Source organism: Pelobates fuscus, chromosome 7 (genome assembly GCF_036172605.1).
Source record: "Pelobates fuscus isolate aPelFus1 chromosome 7, aPelFus1.pri, whole genome shotgun sequence".
Taxonomy (NCBI): Eukaryota; Metazoa; Chordata; class Amphibia; order Anura; family Pelobatidae; genus Pelobates; species Pelobates fuscus.
This window is the reverse complement of record NC_086323.1, coordinates 50,552,742-50,569,681: the sequence shown is the minus strand read 5'-3', so window position 1 is coordinate 50,569,681 and position 16,940 is coordinate 50,552,742. Positions and strand designations below refer to the sequence as shown.

The following is a 16,940-nucleotide window of genomic DNA, read 5'->3' as shown; positions in this document are numbered from 1 at the left end:
GTAATAGCTTGAGTGTCACAGTTATTGTTTCTGAAGAGTCATATTTCAGAGTTACAATTTTTAAAAGATGATTTAGCAGCTATTCAATACCGTGAACAGTTTACAGTTCAACAGTTAGAACACTTAGTTTCTGATGCTTGAGGGTTGTACGTCATAGTTTGTCTGTACAGGATATATCTCAAAGTCTGTGCGCCATAGTTTTTAGGTACTATGAGTTGTATATCATGGTCGGTACATACCAAGGGTACTGTGCCATAGCCTTTTTGTTATGAGTATTACAGTTTCTGTTTCTTTTGGGCTATATTTCACAGTTACTGGTCTTCAAAGATTGTGTCTCAACTCTTCTTCGACACAAAAAGTTTCTTGTTTCTATGTCTAGTGTGTTTTGTGCAACAGTACCTGTTTATTGTGGTTAGATAGACACAATATGTATCTATCATTAGTTAGTCAGGCTTTGTTTGCCATGGGTTACATATCTAAGTCCTTGTTTTCATAGGTTGTGCGTCAATGTCCTGTTTAATCATGGATGACGAATCACAGTCCATGCTGAATGTGAATTGTGAGCCACTGTTCATGTTTCTCAAAGGATGTTTTTCAGAGAAACATTTCTCATGGGCTATTTGAAGATAGACCTTTTCTTTAGGTTATGTCAAAGTTTTATTTTTACAGTGTGTAACATGTCAAAATTTTAATTGGCCCACGGTCCTCAAGTCCACATGAAAGACCAGAAGAAAGTCTTGCATTTAGAAGGCAAGTGTTTTAGATGCTAGCTTGTGTGGGCTACTGCACATTATGTGCCAGTGTGGAGTTTGTGAAAGCCCTTTTTATTTTGTTTATTTTTAATAGGCTTTTGTGTGGTCTATTATACCTCATTCTTTCTAGGTGGCCTATTGTTTTAATAAACATGTTATGTTACAGTCCCTGATATCTAAAGATTTGCATGTGTAAGAGGTCTTCACGTATTTGTTACTCTGCAACACATGGTTCCATTCTTTGCATTTCATGTACTACTTGTTTCCTTTTCTCAGAGACTGTTTGCCGCTCTTTCTCAGACATGTGCTGCATGCTCCCCCCCCTTTCTCAGACGTGCTGCATGCTCCCCCTTTAGTCAGGCATCTGCTGCATGCATCTCACTCTCTCTGAAGTTGCATGTTAAATGTCCTATTTCTTTTAGGATGAGTGCTGCATGTTTCAATTCTCACAGAATATATGCTGTGTCCACTTTCTCATAGATTGGTGCTATTCGCTTTATTGTAGATGTTTGCTACCAGTGTGCCGTGTTTCAGGATCTTCCTCTCTAACAATTAACACGTCTTTCATTTCCTTTCAGGCTCCATCTCTCCATGATGCAGGAGCCCAGCAGCTCACTGCTGGTGTTAGATTGGCAGCACATAGAGTTACCCATTGGTGCACGCATTGTTAACTATCTCATCAGCCATGAAAAAGTGGCCGATCGAATGGACCATTCCAAAGTGGACACAGGTTTGGTTGCCTATTTATTTAATTTACAAAACGATCCAAGGAGAAATCTGATTGTCTTAAGGATTTTCTTTCTCTTTTTGTGGCATAATTGGCCATTCAAATTGAGTTGTTTTGTCTACTTTTTGATCAACAGGATAAAAAGTTGTGTTTCAAGGTTCAACTCGATTTACTTAAGTCTTTTGTCACCTAGATTACTATGTACTATATATAATATATTGAAACCTATTCTAGATAGCCCTTGTTTAATTCCACACCTGATTTTCAGATTTTTCTTTAAAGGAACACTCAAATGTTAAAAATAAATATATTTGTTAATTTTCTTTATCAAAAAGAAAATGTAATGGGACAAAAAAGCTAAATGAGTTGCAATTGCCAACATACGGAATAGTTTCCTCACTGCACCCCATTTGCCCAAAGTGATATCATCAAGTATTACAATCTGTGTTCCAGACGTATGGAACATGCATGGCAATCACCAGGCATCCCAATCATCCCAATTTTATACGGCACTCTCCCTATTTTAGAGTCCTATCCCACCAGCCTGACTTTGTTCCCTGGAGTACCTTTTTAGTGACACCAAAAACTGTCTCTAGGAAGTGTAGTGTGATCACAATATTAGGCATACTTATGATATGCTCACGGCCCTAGGACCATGCAGAAACAGCTGAAACTGCTCTCCTTGCGTAGTCCGCCCTTGGTGTGCCAGCCTGCTTATTCTTGATGAGACCTGAGTGGATCTACAATCTTTGGGCAGTGCCAGTGAGGCATTTGTGTCACTGACCCAGACCTTGTTCACCTTGGGTGTATGACTGTTATCCACGCAACCAATGCTTCTTTATGAAAAGCATTAGTCAGCGTAATCATTTTGTGCATTTTGATGTCAAATGTGAAGTTATTTAAGAATTAAAGGAGACATAGGAGAGGCAGCTGTTTAATGGGCACTAGAAACATTTTCTGCAAAATGTAAGCATAGTTTTTTTTCTCAAAAAAGCACTGTTTTGCATTGTCAGAGAAAAGGGGATGTCTCTGTGCACCAAAAGTACTACATATATATAAATATAAATTAATAAACTTTTATTTTCAAATCAGTTAAAGGAACACTTTACTGTATTCCTAACACTAAGGTGTTTTTTTTTGCCCCATCTCCATTGCACCCTCCTGAAAATAAAGGGTTAAAAACTATTTTCACTCTCATTTTAGTCCAGCACCTAGGTCCCTCTGTGCTGACACTCTCTCCTCCTCCTCCAAAAGTCAGCGCCCATAGGAAACCTAAGGCGCATGCACGGCAAACTTTCCTCTAGGACAGGCATAGGCAACCTTCGGCTCTGCAGATGTTTTGGACTACACCTCCCATGATGCTTTGCCAGCATTATGTGTGTAAGAGCATTATGGGGGATGTAGTCCACAACATCTGGAGAGCCGAAGGTTGCCTACCTCTGCTCTAGGAATTGATTCAATTAGTTATTTTACAATTTCTGTGTTTTCATGTATGTACTGAATGTACATTTTGGATAATATAGAAATGTTGTTTATATATTGTTGTTCATGTTATATATATATATATATATATATATATATATATATATTAGTGATGTCCCGAACGGTTCACGGGCGAATAGTTCCAGGCGAACATCGATTGTTCGCATTCGCCACGGATGGCGAACATATGCGATGTTCGGTCCGCCCCCTATTCGTCATCAGTGAGTAAACTTTGACCCTGTACCTCACAGTCAGCAGACACACTCCAGCCAATCAGCAGCAGACCCTCCCTCCCAGACCCTCCCACCTCCTGGACAGCATCAATTTTACATTCATTGTGAAGCTGCAGTCTTAGTGAGAGTAGGGACAGTGTAGCTGCTGCTGATTTGATAGGGAAATTGATAGCTAGGTAGTATTCAGTGTCCACTACAGTCCTGAAGGACTCATCTGATCTCTGCTGTAAGGACAGCACCCCAAAAAGCCCTTTTTAGGGCTAGAACATCAGTCTGCTTTTTTTTTGTAATGTAATTGCAGTTGCCTGCCTACCAGCCTGTGTGTCAGGCTTACAGCGTATACTGGGCCCACTTGCCCAGTGCCACCACTCACTCACTGGTGTCACAATAGCTTGCATTTAAAAAAAAAAAACTTTTTTGACTGTAATATAATAGCAGTCACTTTCCTTCACGAGTGTGCATTTCAGGGCCTGCCAAGTGCCTCCACTCACTCACTGGTGTCACAATAGCTTGCATTTAAAAAACAACAACTTTTTTGACTGTAATTTAACCCCTTAAGGACACATGACATGTGTGACATGTCATGATTCCCTTTCATTCCAGAAGTTTGGTCCTTAAGGGGATAATAGCATTCAGTTTAGCATACACTTTTTTGACTGTAATATAATAGCAGTCAGTTTCCTTCACACATGTGCATTTCAGGGCCTGCCCTGTGCCACCACACACTCACTGGTTTCACAATAGCTTGATTTAAAAAAAACAACACTTTTTTGACTGTAATATAATAGCAGTCAGTATTCTTCACACATGTGCATTTCAGGGCTTGCCCAGTGCCACCACTCACTCACTGGTGTCACAATAGCTTGCTTTTAAAAAAAACTAAACTTTTTTGACTGTAATATAATAGCATTCAGCTTCCTTCACACTTGTGCGTTTCAGGGCCTGCCCAGTGCCACCACTCACTCACTGGTGTCACAATAGCTTGCATTTAAAAAAAAAAACTTTTTTGACTGTAATTTAACCCCTTAAGGACACATGACATGTGTGACATGTCATGATTCCCTTTTATTCCAGAAGTTTGGTCCTTAAGGGGATAATAGCATTCAGTTTCCTTCACACGTGTGCGTTTCAGGGCCTGCCCAGTGCCACCACTCACTCACTGGTGTCACAATAGCTTGCTTTTAAAAAAAACAAAACTTTTTTGACTGTAATATAATAGCATTCAGTTTCCTTCACATGTGTGCGTTTCAGGGCCTGCCCAGTGCCACCACTCACTCACTGGTGTCACAATAGCTTGCATTTAAAAAACAAACAAACTTTTTTTACTGTAATATAATAGCAGTCAGTTTCCTTCACACATGTGTGTTTCAGGGCCTGCCCAGTGCCACCACGCACTCACTGGTGTCACAATAGCTTGCATTTAAAAAAAAACAACACTTTTTGACTGTAATATAATAGCAGTCAGTATTCTTCACACGTGTGCGTTTCAGGGCCTGCCCAGTGCCACCACTCACTCACTGGTGTCACAATAGCTGGCATTAAAAAAAACTAAACTTTTTTGATTGTAATATAATAGCATTCAGTTTCCTTCACACGTGTGCATTTCAGGGCCTGCCCAGTGCCACCACTCACTCACTGGTGTCACAATAGCTTACATTTAAAAAAAAAAAAAAAACTTTTTTGACTGTAATATAATAGCAGTCAGTTTCCTTCACGAGTGTGCGTTTCAGGGCCTGCCCAGTGCCACCACTCACTCACTGGTGTCACAATAGCTTGCATTAAAAAACAACAACACTTTTTTGACTGTAATATAATAGCAGTCAGTTTCCTTCACACATGTGCGTTTCAGGGCCTGCCCAGTGCCACCACTCACTCACTGGTGTCTCAATAGCTTGCATTTAAAAAAAAATAAACTTTTTTGACTGTAATATAATAGCAGTCAGTTTCCTTCACACGTGTGCGTTTCAGGGCCTGCCCAGTGCCACCATGTACTCACTGGTGTCACAATAGCTTGCATTTAAAAAAAGCGATGAACCCCTTGACTACTGGGTGTGCAGGCTTGATCTGTGGCCTGAACTATCACAATTTGCGATAGAACTTCTGGCCTGCCCCGCTTCAAATGTCCTGTCAGAAAGGACCTTCAGTGCAGCAGGAGGTATTGTCACTGAGAAGAGAAGTCGCCTAGGTCAAAAAAGTCTAGATTACCTCACCTTTATTAAGATGAATGAGGGATGGATCCCGAAGGGACTGACAGTGGGCGATACATTCGACTAAAAAAGGCCTGATGAGGGGGATGTAACAGGGTGTCACGGCTGCCGGCTCGCCGCGTGATATTTAAATCCCTAGCTCACCCCAGTACCTTGCCCTGTCGTGGTTTCCTGTTCCTGGTTTCCTGAGAGTGCTTTATCATTGTGAATCTGATTTCCTGGTATCCTGATCTTGGCTTTTCCCTGGTTATTCTGAATTCTGGCTTCCCTGACTTGGCTTGTGTAAACGGCATTGTGTATTTTCTGGCTTCCTTGACCTCGGCTTTCCCTTTGACCATTCTCTGTCTCTAGCGTATTAGTCCGGCCATTCTAAGGTCTGGTTTACGCTCTGTCCTTTTATTTTCCTTTTCTTGCCTATGTATATGTTTACATAGTTTCTGCTTGCTGGACCACACTAGTAGTCGTGACATTGGGATTAAACTGATAAGAATAGTACTACTTAACACACCACTCCTATCTGGTGGCACATTAGATTACAAGCACAGTGCCCCAAATTTGAAGTAGGAGGACCAACCAAGCATCTTTTTCCATCTCCCGGTTCCTAAAATCGATGCCATATACACGTCTCTGATAGGGGACGTAACAGGGATTAAACTGATAAGAATAGTACTACTTAATACACCACTCCTATCTGGTGGCACATTAGATTGCACGCGCAGTGCCCCAAATTTGAAGTAGGAGGACCGACCAAGCATCTTTTTCCATCTCCCGGTTCCTAAAATCGATGCCATATAAACGTCCCCTGATAGGGGACGTAACAGGGATTAAAATGATAGGAATAGTACTACTTAACACACCTCATAATAATGCAGAGAGAGGAGTCTGAAGAAGAGGAATCAGAGGAGGAAGGTGGCTTTGAGGAGGTGGAAGACCAAACACAGCAGGCGTCCCAGGGGGCTTGTTGTCACCTTTCGGGGACCTTTGGTGTTGTACGTGGCTGGGTGGAGGAAGAGACCTTCAATGACATCAGTGAGGACAAGGAACGGGACATGGCTAGCTTGGAATCCAACCTTGTGCAAATGGGGAGTTTGCGGTTGTGCAAATGAACTGTTTGCGGTTGTTTGCGGTGCGTTAAACGGGGAGTTTGGTCTGTCACTGTGAAGCGGGCGTAACCCTTACACTACCTGATCGATACAACATCATACCTGATGTTTTAAAGCACGTTATTCCAAACAATTTAGGAATGTTAGGTGATTTATGCCCTTTATGGATTAAAACCAGTCTCTGCATCAACTATGTAATTTTCCATGGGAGTTTTGCCATGGATCCCCCTCCGGCATGCCACAGTCCAGGTGTTAGTCCCCTTGAAACAACTTTTCCATCACTTTTGTGGCCAGAAAGAGTCCCTGTGGGTTTTAAAATTCGCCTGCCTATTGAAGTCTATGGCGGTTCGCCGGGTTCGCCCGTTCGCGAACATTTGCGGAAGTTCTCGTTCGCCGTTCGCGAACTGAAAATTTTATGTTCATGACATCACTAATATATATGTGTTATAAATGTAAACCATTGCAATTTTTCATTTGTTAGTTCATTTTTTATATTTTCAGGATTTAAACACAGACACTGTATAGGATACATATCAAATCTTGTCACAAAAAAACAAAACAAATAAAAATAGACAAATATCCTGCTTCAGTAAGGCAAAACAGTGACATAGGTGTAGGTGTGCAAGTCATGTTGCTGCATATATTTTTTTTGATTATCTAAAGCAGTGGTGCCCACAAGGTAGACCCCCAGATGCTGTAGAACTACAACTCCCATGATGCTTTGCATGCCTTTAGAATATCTTTAAAATGACAAAGCATCATGGAAGTTGGAGTTTTAAAACATCTGGGGATCTACTTTTGGGCACCCTTGATATAAAGTAACACACTGTGTATATTTTAAAGTCATTAATACAATTGAAATTTTTTTTTAGCAGGAATTTAAATAATTGACTTTGCAATGTAGATCCTATTTCATCTTACCTAAAAGGTGATTATGTATAATAAAATTCTAAAATACCTAAGATATATCTGCATTAAGGGTGATGCTTCTGTTTAGTTTTTTTCATTTTTTTAAAAATTTTTTTTAATTATCAGTCCTGTAGCATTTTGTTTAACAACTTCATTAATCCCCTGCCAGTTGGTAGTTGCACACCAACAACTGTTCTTGTGCCATGGGATATTCAACCAAACCATATCCTGATATTTTCATTCATTTTCGGCAAACGACAAACAAAATGAAATATTATACTTTGATCTGATCTCAAAATCTATCTTCCTGCAGTTTTTCACAATATGTCTTTTCATTCTTCTCTCCATCTTCCTGTGTTTTTTTTTTTTTTCAATATACTCTCATTATTCAGAGATGGTGCTGAGTTTTGTGGAAGATATCATTTCAGGAGCCAAATCCCCATGTGTGATGCCAGCTCAGCTACCCGACAAACACTCCTCAACTATATCAATCATAATTCGCTGCCTGGAACCAGACACAACTTACATGTGAGTGTATGCTGTATAATATCTTGGAACTCAAGCAAATTACTTTAATTAAATTTTGGTTCTAGATTAATTTAAATAATAATAATGGAGCTATTTTATAAAATGCAAAAAATAAAATAAAATTTTATGCTGCCAGGGCAAAAGCATTTGGACTGAGTTGTGTTTTGCATCTATGTAAACCAAGAATCTATTCACACAAAGTTTTTGAGGAGAGAGTTAAAATACTTTATTATTATTATTATTATTATTATTATTATTATTATTATCGCCGTTTATATAGCGCCAACAGATTCCGTAGCGCTTTACAATATTATTAGAGGGGGGATTTAACTATAAATAGGATACTTACAAGAAAACTTACAGGAACGATAGGTTGAAGAGGACCTGCTCAAACGAGCTTACAGTCTAAAGGAGGTGGGGTAAAAAAAAACTAGGACAGGAAATAGCCATCAAATAAGGTGGGAGTGAAGCAGAGCTGGAGGAGAGAGTAGAGTGCTGCCCTTTAGGAGAGAGCAAGAGACAGCTATGTGAGGTAGAGGTTAGTCTGGGAGGCCATAAACTTTACTAAAGACATGGGTTTTAAGGCACTTCTTAAATGATTGAAGACTAGGGGAGAGTCTGATGGCGGTAGGCAGGCTATTCCATAGGAAGGGAGGCACCCGTGAGAAGTCCTGCACGCGCGAGTTGGCCATACGGGTGCGAGCAGCGGACAGGAGAAGGTCATGGCAGAGCGGAGAGACTGAGAAGGGGCATTCCTATGGGCCCTCTTCAACCTATCGTTCCTGTAAGTTTTCTTGTAACTGTCCTATTTATAGTTAAATCCCCCCTGTATTAATATTGTAAAGTGCTACGGAATCTGTTGGCACTATATAAATGGCGATAATAATAATAATGTGAGGCTTAAAGGTAAGGCCAGAATCAAGTATGATGCCGCTTCCAAGGATGGACTTAAGTGGATACCACTTGAAGGGAGAGCGAAAGAGGAGGATCAGTATTAGGAGGAGGAAAGACAAGGAATGACTGGCTATAAACACCCTTAAATCAAAACTACAGTGATAAGAAGCAATAGGTGAAAACCCATTTTTTTTTCAGATAGACTGCTTGCATATTATTGTGGATACAAGTGGATAATTTGGTTCAAATGTTGTATAAAGCAGTAGACAGCTCCCAAATGTACCAATAGAAGTGTAACATGAATATCTGCATGGTAGTTTGCTTATTAGGTATTAGTTGTGAAGAAAGGTTAACAAAATTAAAACCCCTTCAAACAGGACTATACAAAGGACACAAGGTTACACATTTAGACTGGAAGAAAGGAGAGTTACTCTAAGGCAAAGGAAATGTTTTTTTTACAGTAAGAACAATGTGGAATTATCTCTCTGAAATTTGTGGTTTTTATCAGAGTCTGTTTAAACAGCAACTAGATGCATACTTGCAAAACATATTATTCAAGGATATAAATTTTAAATTGTGGGGTAATAGCTTCATGATCCAAGGATAAATCTGACTGCCATTCTGGGGTCAAGAAGATGTTTTTCCTATTTTGTTCCAAAATTGGAAGTGCTTTAAACTGCCTTCTTTTGGACCAACAGATGTGAGGAAGGCTGAACTTGATGGACACGTGTCTTCTTTTTAGCCTATGTAACTATCTAACTATATTCCTGCAAAGCATTTGTAGGGTGGAGGTGCAGTTTTGAAAGTAGGGTCTTGGATCTACTTATCGATACTTTTTAAGTACTTTTGAAAAGGTGTCTTTTGAAGATTTTTTACAAAGTTTTGCAGACTTAGATGTTATTACATTTATTTTGTTCTGTTAGATTAGATTAACAGGTGTAAATATTGATAGTCTGTTACATATTTAGATTGATTTTCACTACTGTAGCATCAGTTTATGTTTGTTTTTTTCATTTATGTTAGCTTCGTTTTTTTCACATATTCGCAAATATATCTGGAAATCTTAATAAAGGTAATGTAATAAGGAAATACAACAATGCACTTCTTTTCTATTAAAACTGATGTTTACTCTCAAAGCACAGAAGTTTCACAACACATAACCGACAACTTATCCTTTTGTATATCTAATCTAATTCTGGTTCCCAACTCCACGGCTCAGTGTTATCGTTTGGCTTCACAAAAATACTGGTCTCTGGGGAATGCATGCTTAGAGCAAAGTGTAGCACAACATTCCGAGCTGCCAACAGACAGCCCTCGTTTCTCATTCCCTGTCCATGGTGCTGATAAGACATATTGCACATTTAAAGTCACAAACTCCTCTCCAACCCCAGCAAAGTCAGCCTCAAGATATAAAGTCATTCTCTTCCTAATCTATCTTCTTGCTTATTAGGCCAGTCGAAATACAATATCAGACCTGCTGAGACAGAATCTGTAGCTGAATATTTGAAAGTTTTCCTTTTGTGTATGCACCAGAGGTTAAAGGGGTTTATTTTAATGCTTAAAGGATAATTGCAACTTGCAGAAGAGGAGATAATAGAAATCAAATAAGAAATGTGATTTTCTTTAGGATTCTACGTTCAGACTACCTTAGCTGTGCTCCTTTGTAAATGTATCACAATCACCGGAAGCTTGGTGAAGATCTCATTCCCAACAGAAATGTTGCTGTCTGCATGAGTGGTTGATACCTTGTCAATTGGTTTCTTCTTTTCTGAACAGATTTATTCTATGGGGAGTGGATAGCACAGGCCGACTTTCAGACCCAAGCCAGGTGACAGTCAAAATGCCTTGCCCAGAGGTGGATGACGTTAAATCTCAAGGTAATTGTTAGTTCCCCAGTATGATCATCTAAACCACAATGTTCACAATTAAATAATCAAGGCTCCAATCTATCTGTGTGTTATGACCCATGGTTTGTGATGTATTTCCGATATTTTCAATGTTTGCCTCGATTCGTGAGGACAGGGTGAAAGAAATGTGCTTAATTTACATAAATATTTACGCCTCATGAAATTCTTCCTAAAAGCCTAAAACCATTGTAGCTACAGAAGCAAATGAATTAGTGTTTCTAATTAATTAAATGTTATAAATTGCTGGAATGTTCTTTCCTTGGAAAAAATAACCCTAACTGCTATACTCGTTAGAGAGGACCCTGCAGTTAGCCTGTTTTGGCAAACCAATTAAACGTAATTAAGGCCAAACTTAACAACTGTTAAAGATGATACGAATATTTTAAATGGATTATTGCCCCATCTTTCTGTTCTTCCTCCAACCGAAGTATAGTACTTTTAATTCTATCTTGAAAAAATAATGAGTTTGGATAATTGGAACTAATTAGAGTGGCCTTATGTAACCTTCCAATGCACTGTAGTTATTATTTTGCATTTAAGTCAACAAATGAATGTGCAACAATAGCAAGTAAATTATATAAATGTCACTGTTCCATTTACAATTCTTTAAAGTGACTTACTGTATGCATCCCCAGAGGTAGCTGACAAAATCTACAACCTGTTTAATGGTTACACCAGTGGCAAAGAGCAGCAGACAGCTTATAACACTCTACTAGAATTGGGATCGCCCAACCTTCAACGTGTACGTTATCACTACAACCTGCATTTCCAGAGCTTTGGGGAGTTTACCTGGCGCTGTGAAGATGAGCTTGGACCAAGGTATACTATACACTTTATAACTACTTTGTTGAGATGTATTCAATGTTTTTCAGGCCAACTAGATATCTGGTTACTGCAAAAATTAGCACTACTCAGCTTTTGTGGCTGTGAACCTTCCTTCCTTCATCTTACCACTGCTCCATGAGACAGTAGGCACAAAGGTCTCTAACTCCTTAAAGGAACTCTGTAAGGAACTCTCCTGGAACCATAACAACTTCATCAAAATGAAGTTGGTATGGTGCCAGGAGGTACATGTTGTTGGATGAGCTTTGGGTATTAAACCATTCACAAGCGGTTTAATCCCAAGTCTCCATTGAATTATGTTGTTATGGTTCCCTTTGTGTTTCTTTAAGGCAAGCAGAACAAATGTAGTGGTCCACATAAACTTTACTAGTATTCTTGTAGCAGGGGAATGGAATTGCATCACAGTTTTGTGTTTGTTCCAGTATATTTTAACATATTATTTTCCTTTGCTGTGCATACAAGGCAGCACTTGTTCTTGCAAGCCTATCTTGTCTTTCCTTGAAGTAGTAGGTGAGGAGGTTAGGCCACAGTGTAAGAAGCTGTTTTTCTCATTCAGATGCATACTTGCATCTTTGATGCCCATAGTGCCCATCTAACTGATGTTACAACAATGGAAACACAGTTTTTGGTTTTAGGATTAAGTGTAGAAAAATACAAATCTAAATGTGGGAACACATGAATTGTTCAGGTTTTGTTGGTCATAAACATTTATTTATAATTGTCCTTTTATGTCTATCTCTCCTTGGCTCTTCCAGAAAGGCGAGTTTGGTGCTCTCTCAACTGGATATGCTAAGTCCCTGGTGTAGCCATCTCCTCAGTGAACCTCGGGTCAGCCTGCGTCGATCTTCACTGAGATACCTGGCTTGTCGTTACAGTGAAGTCAAAACTAGAGCATTAAACTGGACCGAACTGAGCCGTGACATGCGGAAGAACTGTGAGGAGCAAATGCTTGTTGTGTTGAGCAATGACTATGGAGATAGTAAGGAAAACTGACCAAAAATCCTGGTGCTACAGCTAGTACCAGGTACACAATATGGATGGATGGAAAGCAGGTGAGAAGATTTAAGAGAAAAAGAAAAATTGCTGGACTGGCCCAACACTGAACCCTCACCTTTAACAAGAACAGTTTGCTATCACCTGGTAGGCTTCTAAAATTAGGGTTGTTGAAAACAATTTGATAAAAGAAACAATTCAAACATCCAAAACAAAAACTGGATGTCCATCATCTCCTATATCCTACAGTATTTAAACTACAGTTCTTCTTATTCTGGATATACGTATTTAAATGGTTACATCAAATGTCACTACTCTATTTAATGGATATGTGGAACCCTTTCACTGCCATAGGGGACCTGTAAGAAAAACCCCTATGGAAGCGAGAGAAATATAGTGAAAACTATAGAAAATAGTATATAGTTTCATCCACAGCATAGGATAGTATCAGTAATCGGAGTAGCCAAAATAGTTAGAGATTAGTTATTCACCATACATTAGGTGAGTGGGTGTCCATTCCTTGGTCTTCTTGCACTAGTATAATGTACTTAAACTAAGGCTTTTGTTCCAGTCTAAGATATGGCAATATTGGCTCTGCTATCAATTTGCTTCCTCCCTACCTATACTAGTCTGGGAGCCACAGAGCGGTTCACATAGTGCCTGATTCTCACGGGGGAGGGTTTATTTATCCATGTCTTCCAGATTTAAAACTGGAATAACAAACAGCTTCAAGTTTGGTGGCAGAAGGGGATGCAGATTCTATCTCACAACTTACTTCAGCTCAATAATCTAATACTGACCTAGATAAGTGTTAATGTGCACTTGTGTTTTACCGTAGAGCCTTCATATCTTTATTGTGTATTCTTTAACAGTCTTAGCTATCTCCTATCTTTAAAGAACTTAGATATTTGCTGAAACACATACTCATAAGTGACAAGCTGAAATTCTACAAGATCAATAATTTGTGACTTTATATAATAATATTCTGGGATTTAAATCTACAATACATAGCAGAAAGAAAAAATCATATAATTAAAAAAAAATGTGTTCAAGAAGGAATATCATTGAGGAATGTCTCTTATTGGCCTTTAAAGATGGTGTTTCTCAGGAGCGGACTGTTTTTGTCTTGAGGCAGGATTAACCAAATGACCCACAAGTATAATGAATAATTAGAACTCCAGTTGCCCACACCAATGTCTTAAAGATGCTTTGTTTAACTCAACAACAACTAGTTTATGTACAGTCCAACAAACACACATAAAACGTAGCTTCAAATATAGCCCACAGCAGAAGCACGGACATGAACTAACTAGTAGAGAAATAATCAATGATATATTCAGATTTAAAAGAAATATAAAAACAATATTGAAAACAGAGCAGCCACGGTAGTTCTGAATCCAACTGGTATAAACATGATTGATCTTGATCTTACTGCAATTATATTTTATTTATCTGACATCAATAATGAATTTCAGAAGTATAGAACCTTAAATGCATAAAAACACATACCCAATTTGATCTTTCGATTGGTTTCCTCCTGAGTTTAAACAGTGTTCTTCAAGCACGTAACCCAGAACTTCTAGCGATATATTTTTTTATTTGCGCTTTTAAATTTAAAATATAAGAGAGGACAACTTGGTAAAGTCCTAAGCAGATTTCCTGAGGAGATGAACGGTCTGTAAGAAAAGTACTTAAGTCTCTGAATACAGCCATAATTACATCATGGAAGATAATGTTTCATAAGTGTGCATGTTCTGTTTAGTTCGTGGGTGTCCACTCTTTGACATCCAGCTGCTTTTAGACTATGTTACACAAGATGTTTAACCACCCCATTCCTGGCAGAGAATGATGGAATCTGTGGTCCCAGGGTTGGGCATATTAATGAAAAAATAACCTACAATAACTCCCAGCCAGATTAAGAAGTTGTCTAATAAAGGTTTTTCAAACATTAATTTATTTTATTTTGTTTTCCCCCTTCACCCAAATCTTCCTAAAATGCTGTGGGCTGAATCCAGTTTAATTAATACATATTATCTACGGTTGGACATCCCTCTTCTAGATTGTAAAAGAAGCATGAGGGTTCACAGAAAAATATGTCAGTTAAAAAAATGGCCAAGTGCATGAATCTCCTAACCCACTTGTTACTTTGAAGGAGTTTCCCTGCAAATAGGCCTCAGACTATACAATTACAAAGCTCGTTGGAATTACAGGAGTGGTCAATTGCCTCAACTTGCCCTTTTTTGCAGGCAACCATGCTGAGAATGAAATCTAGCCTACGGTGAAACTCAACAAACAGTGCATGTATTCCACCACAAAATGCTATCAAACAGTGATTTGATGATTGTAATAGTTGTGTCTACTGCATCATCTGGGATCAATTCATGGGTCGTTTACTACAAACCGAGCAATTGTTTGAGCAGAGACGATTTGGTTTCTCTGCTCCAATTGTAATCTTTGCGGCATATATTTCTTCTTTAACAGCAGTTTAGAACATCAGATCAGTGTTCCCATGGAATACAATCATTAAATTTTTATACTTGAAGAATAATTAATGAGAGAAAAGCACAGGCAATGCACCTTTCACACATACTGTAAAAATGATTTACACTTTAGTTCAGGAATCATAATTTATCACAGACTTGCAACACGCCTGACCTGTTTGAACAAAATACAATCATGCTAAAAGCACGCAAGTCTTACTTTTGTTGTTCTCTTGGGGCCAGCTGGCCAGGAACTGAACATTAGATACAGAACTGGGATTTCTGTGACTCTGTAGGTGACTCTGTAGGTGCCAAAAGGATTAGCAAACCGTAGCTTGCCATCTGTCACTCAAAAACGTAATTAGGAAACATTAAAAGGTCTATCCGCTAAACAGCATCAGTGAGTCAGCTACTGATTTGCAGAATTTAGGACAACTTTTATTTATTGAGGTGTTTATTATTATTATTTTTACTAATCCTGTTATACCTTCTCTTTTGAATATATTTACTAAAAAGATGAGCGGAAACTTTGGAAAACAATGCATTTGGAAATACCTATGTCCCTATTGGCAATCACTTTTTTCTCATTTTTTTTTTCATTAAGCTAGGCTCCCAATAGTGATATGTAGAAAAATATGTGACAAACTATAGATGTTTTTAACATCAGAGATCAAATGATATATTGTCATGCATGTAAAACAGTAGAGGCCTGATTGTTCCACTTATTACCTTAAAGCTAATGGCATGCATATAACAAATATGTGTTCACTAGTTGTGAAAAATGTAATTTCTAAATGTAGAAATCCACAACTCCTTATACTGCGACCGGGCACCTCCATCTAAGTTCCTTGTAAATCGTTGTTATACATTCTGTCCTTTGCACCTTACAGTCGGCATAGAGAGAAGAGGAGAAATTAAATAATGTTTCTGTTACTGTTCATCATTTGTAATGTGTGCCCTGGCTGGGCCTAGTTTAAACCTGATTGTGATGTGATTTACTAAATCTTTACTATACATTTTAAAGGAAAACTTAGCATCTCATGAAAAAAAAAACACGTTTTACACAAAATATGTTATTTTCAATATTTTTTGTTCAATGGTGCAATTTCCAGAGAAGTGACGGTACCACTTTAAACTTCAAGTTCTCTAGGTACACAAAGTGTGTGGGCTTCCCCATGCCATAAGATGATTATGCAGATAAGGCGTAGGTAGGAAGGTCAGTCTAGTCAGTGATTTGGAATATGCATGCATAGATATATAGAAGATACATTAAGTCAGGGGTTGTGGCAACCTTCAGCTTTTCAGAGGTTGTCTACTTCATCTCCCATAATGCGCATACTGTCATAAGGCTGGCAAACATCAGGGTAGATACATTTCACCATATCTGGATGGCCAAAGGTTGCCTACCCATGCACAATGTAGCAGCATTAAGCAGCCCTTGCCTCCTTGATTTTTCAAGTACTTTTTTAGGCAGGTATATAGTGTATGTGATAGCAAGTGCACGAACATATGTGTGATTCTCATATCCAGTCTCATATTAGAATGTAGTGCCTTAATATATTTGTGCCAATAAAACCAGGATTGATCTCTTCACGTAAGCAATGATTTGCAAACTTCACTTGCATTCTGGGATGGGTGAACAAGAGCATAGATAACCTGACTTCTAGACACACAGAGGTTGATTGTCATTTTTGCTTAAAACATAATGATAACACTTTGAATGTATTTTTGATTTAAATTGTGATGGGGCCCAGGTTCCAAGTGTAAACCGCCTAATATCTAATGGGTTTTTACACTAAGTAGTGATTTGTGGTGAAGATTAAAGCAATCTTAAGGTCGGATTTTCAACTTACAGGTTGATAAACATCTACGGATCACTTAA

The 16,940-nt window shown here is 38.6% G+C and overlaps 1 protein-coding gene across 3 annotated transcripts in view; it reads left to right on the top strand.

Annotated features, from left to right (window-relative positions):
* Window positions 1-13,439, top strand: part of ASTN1 (astrotactin 1) — a 422,412-nt gene extending 408,973 nt beyond the window's left edge. For all 3 annotated transcript variants that reach the window (XM_063428244.1, XM_063428242.1, XM_063428243.1), the window contains 5 exons: window positions 1,331-1,482; window positions 7,806-7,941; window positions 10,612-10,712; window positions 11,378-11,561; window positions 12,341-13,439. In XM_063428244.1, coding sequence (XP_063284314.1) covers window positions 1,331-1,482; window positions 7,806-7,941; window positions 10,612-10,712; window positions 11,378-11,561; window positions 12,341-12,578 — 811 coding nt within the window. In that variant the 3' untranslated portion in view covers window positions 12,579-13,439. The remainder of the gene's footprint in view (window positions 1-1,330; window positions 1,483-7,805; window positions 7,942-10,611; window positions 10,713-11,377; window positions 11,562-12,340) is intronic.
* Window positions 13,440-16,940: the final 3,501 nt, after the last annotated feature.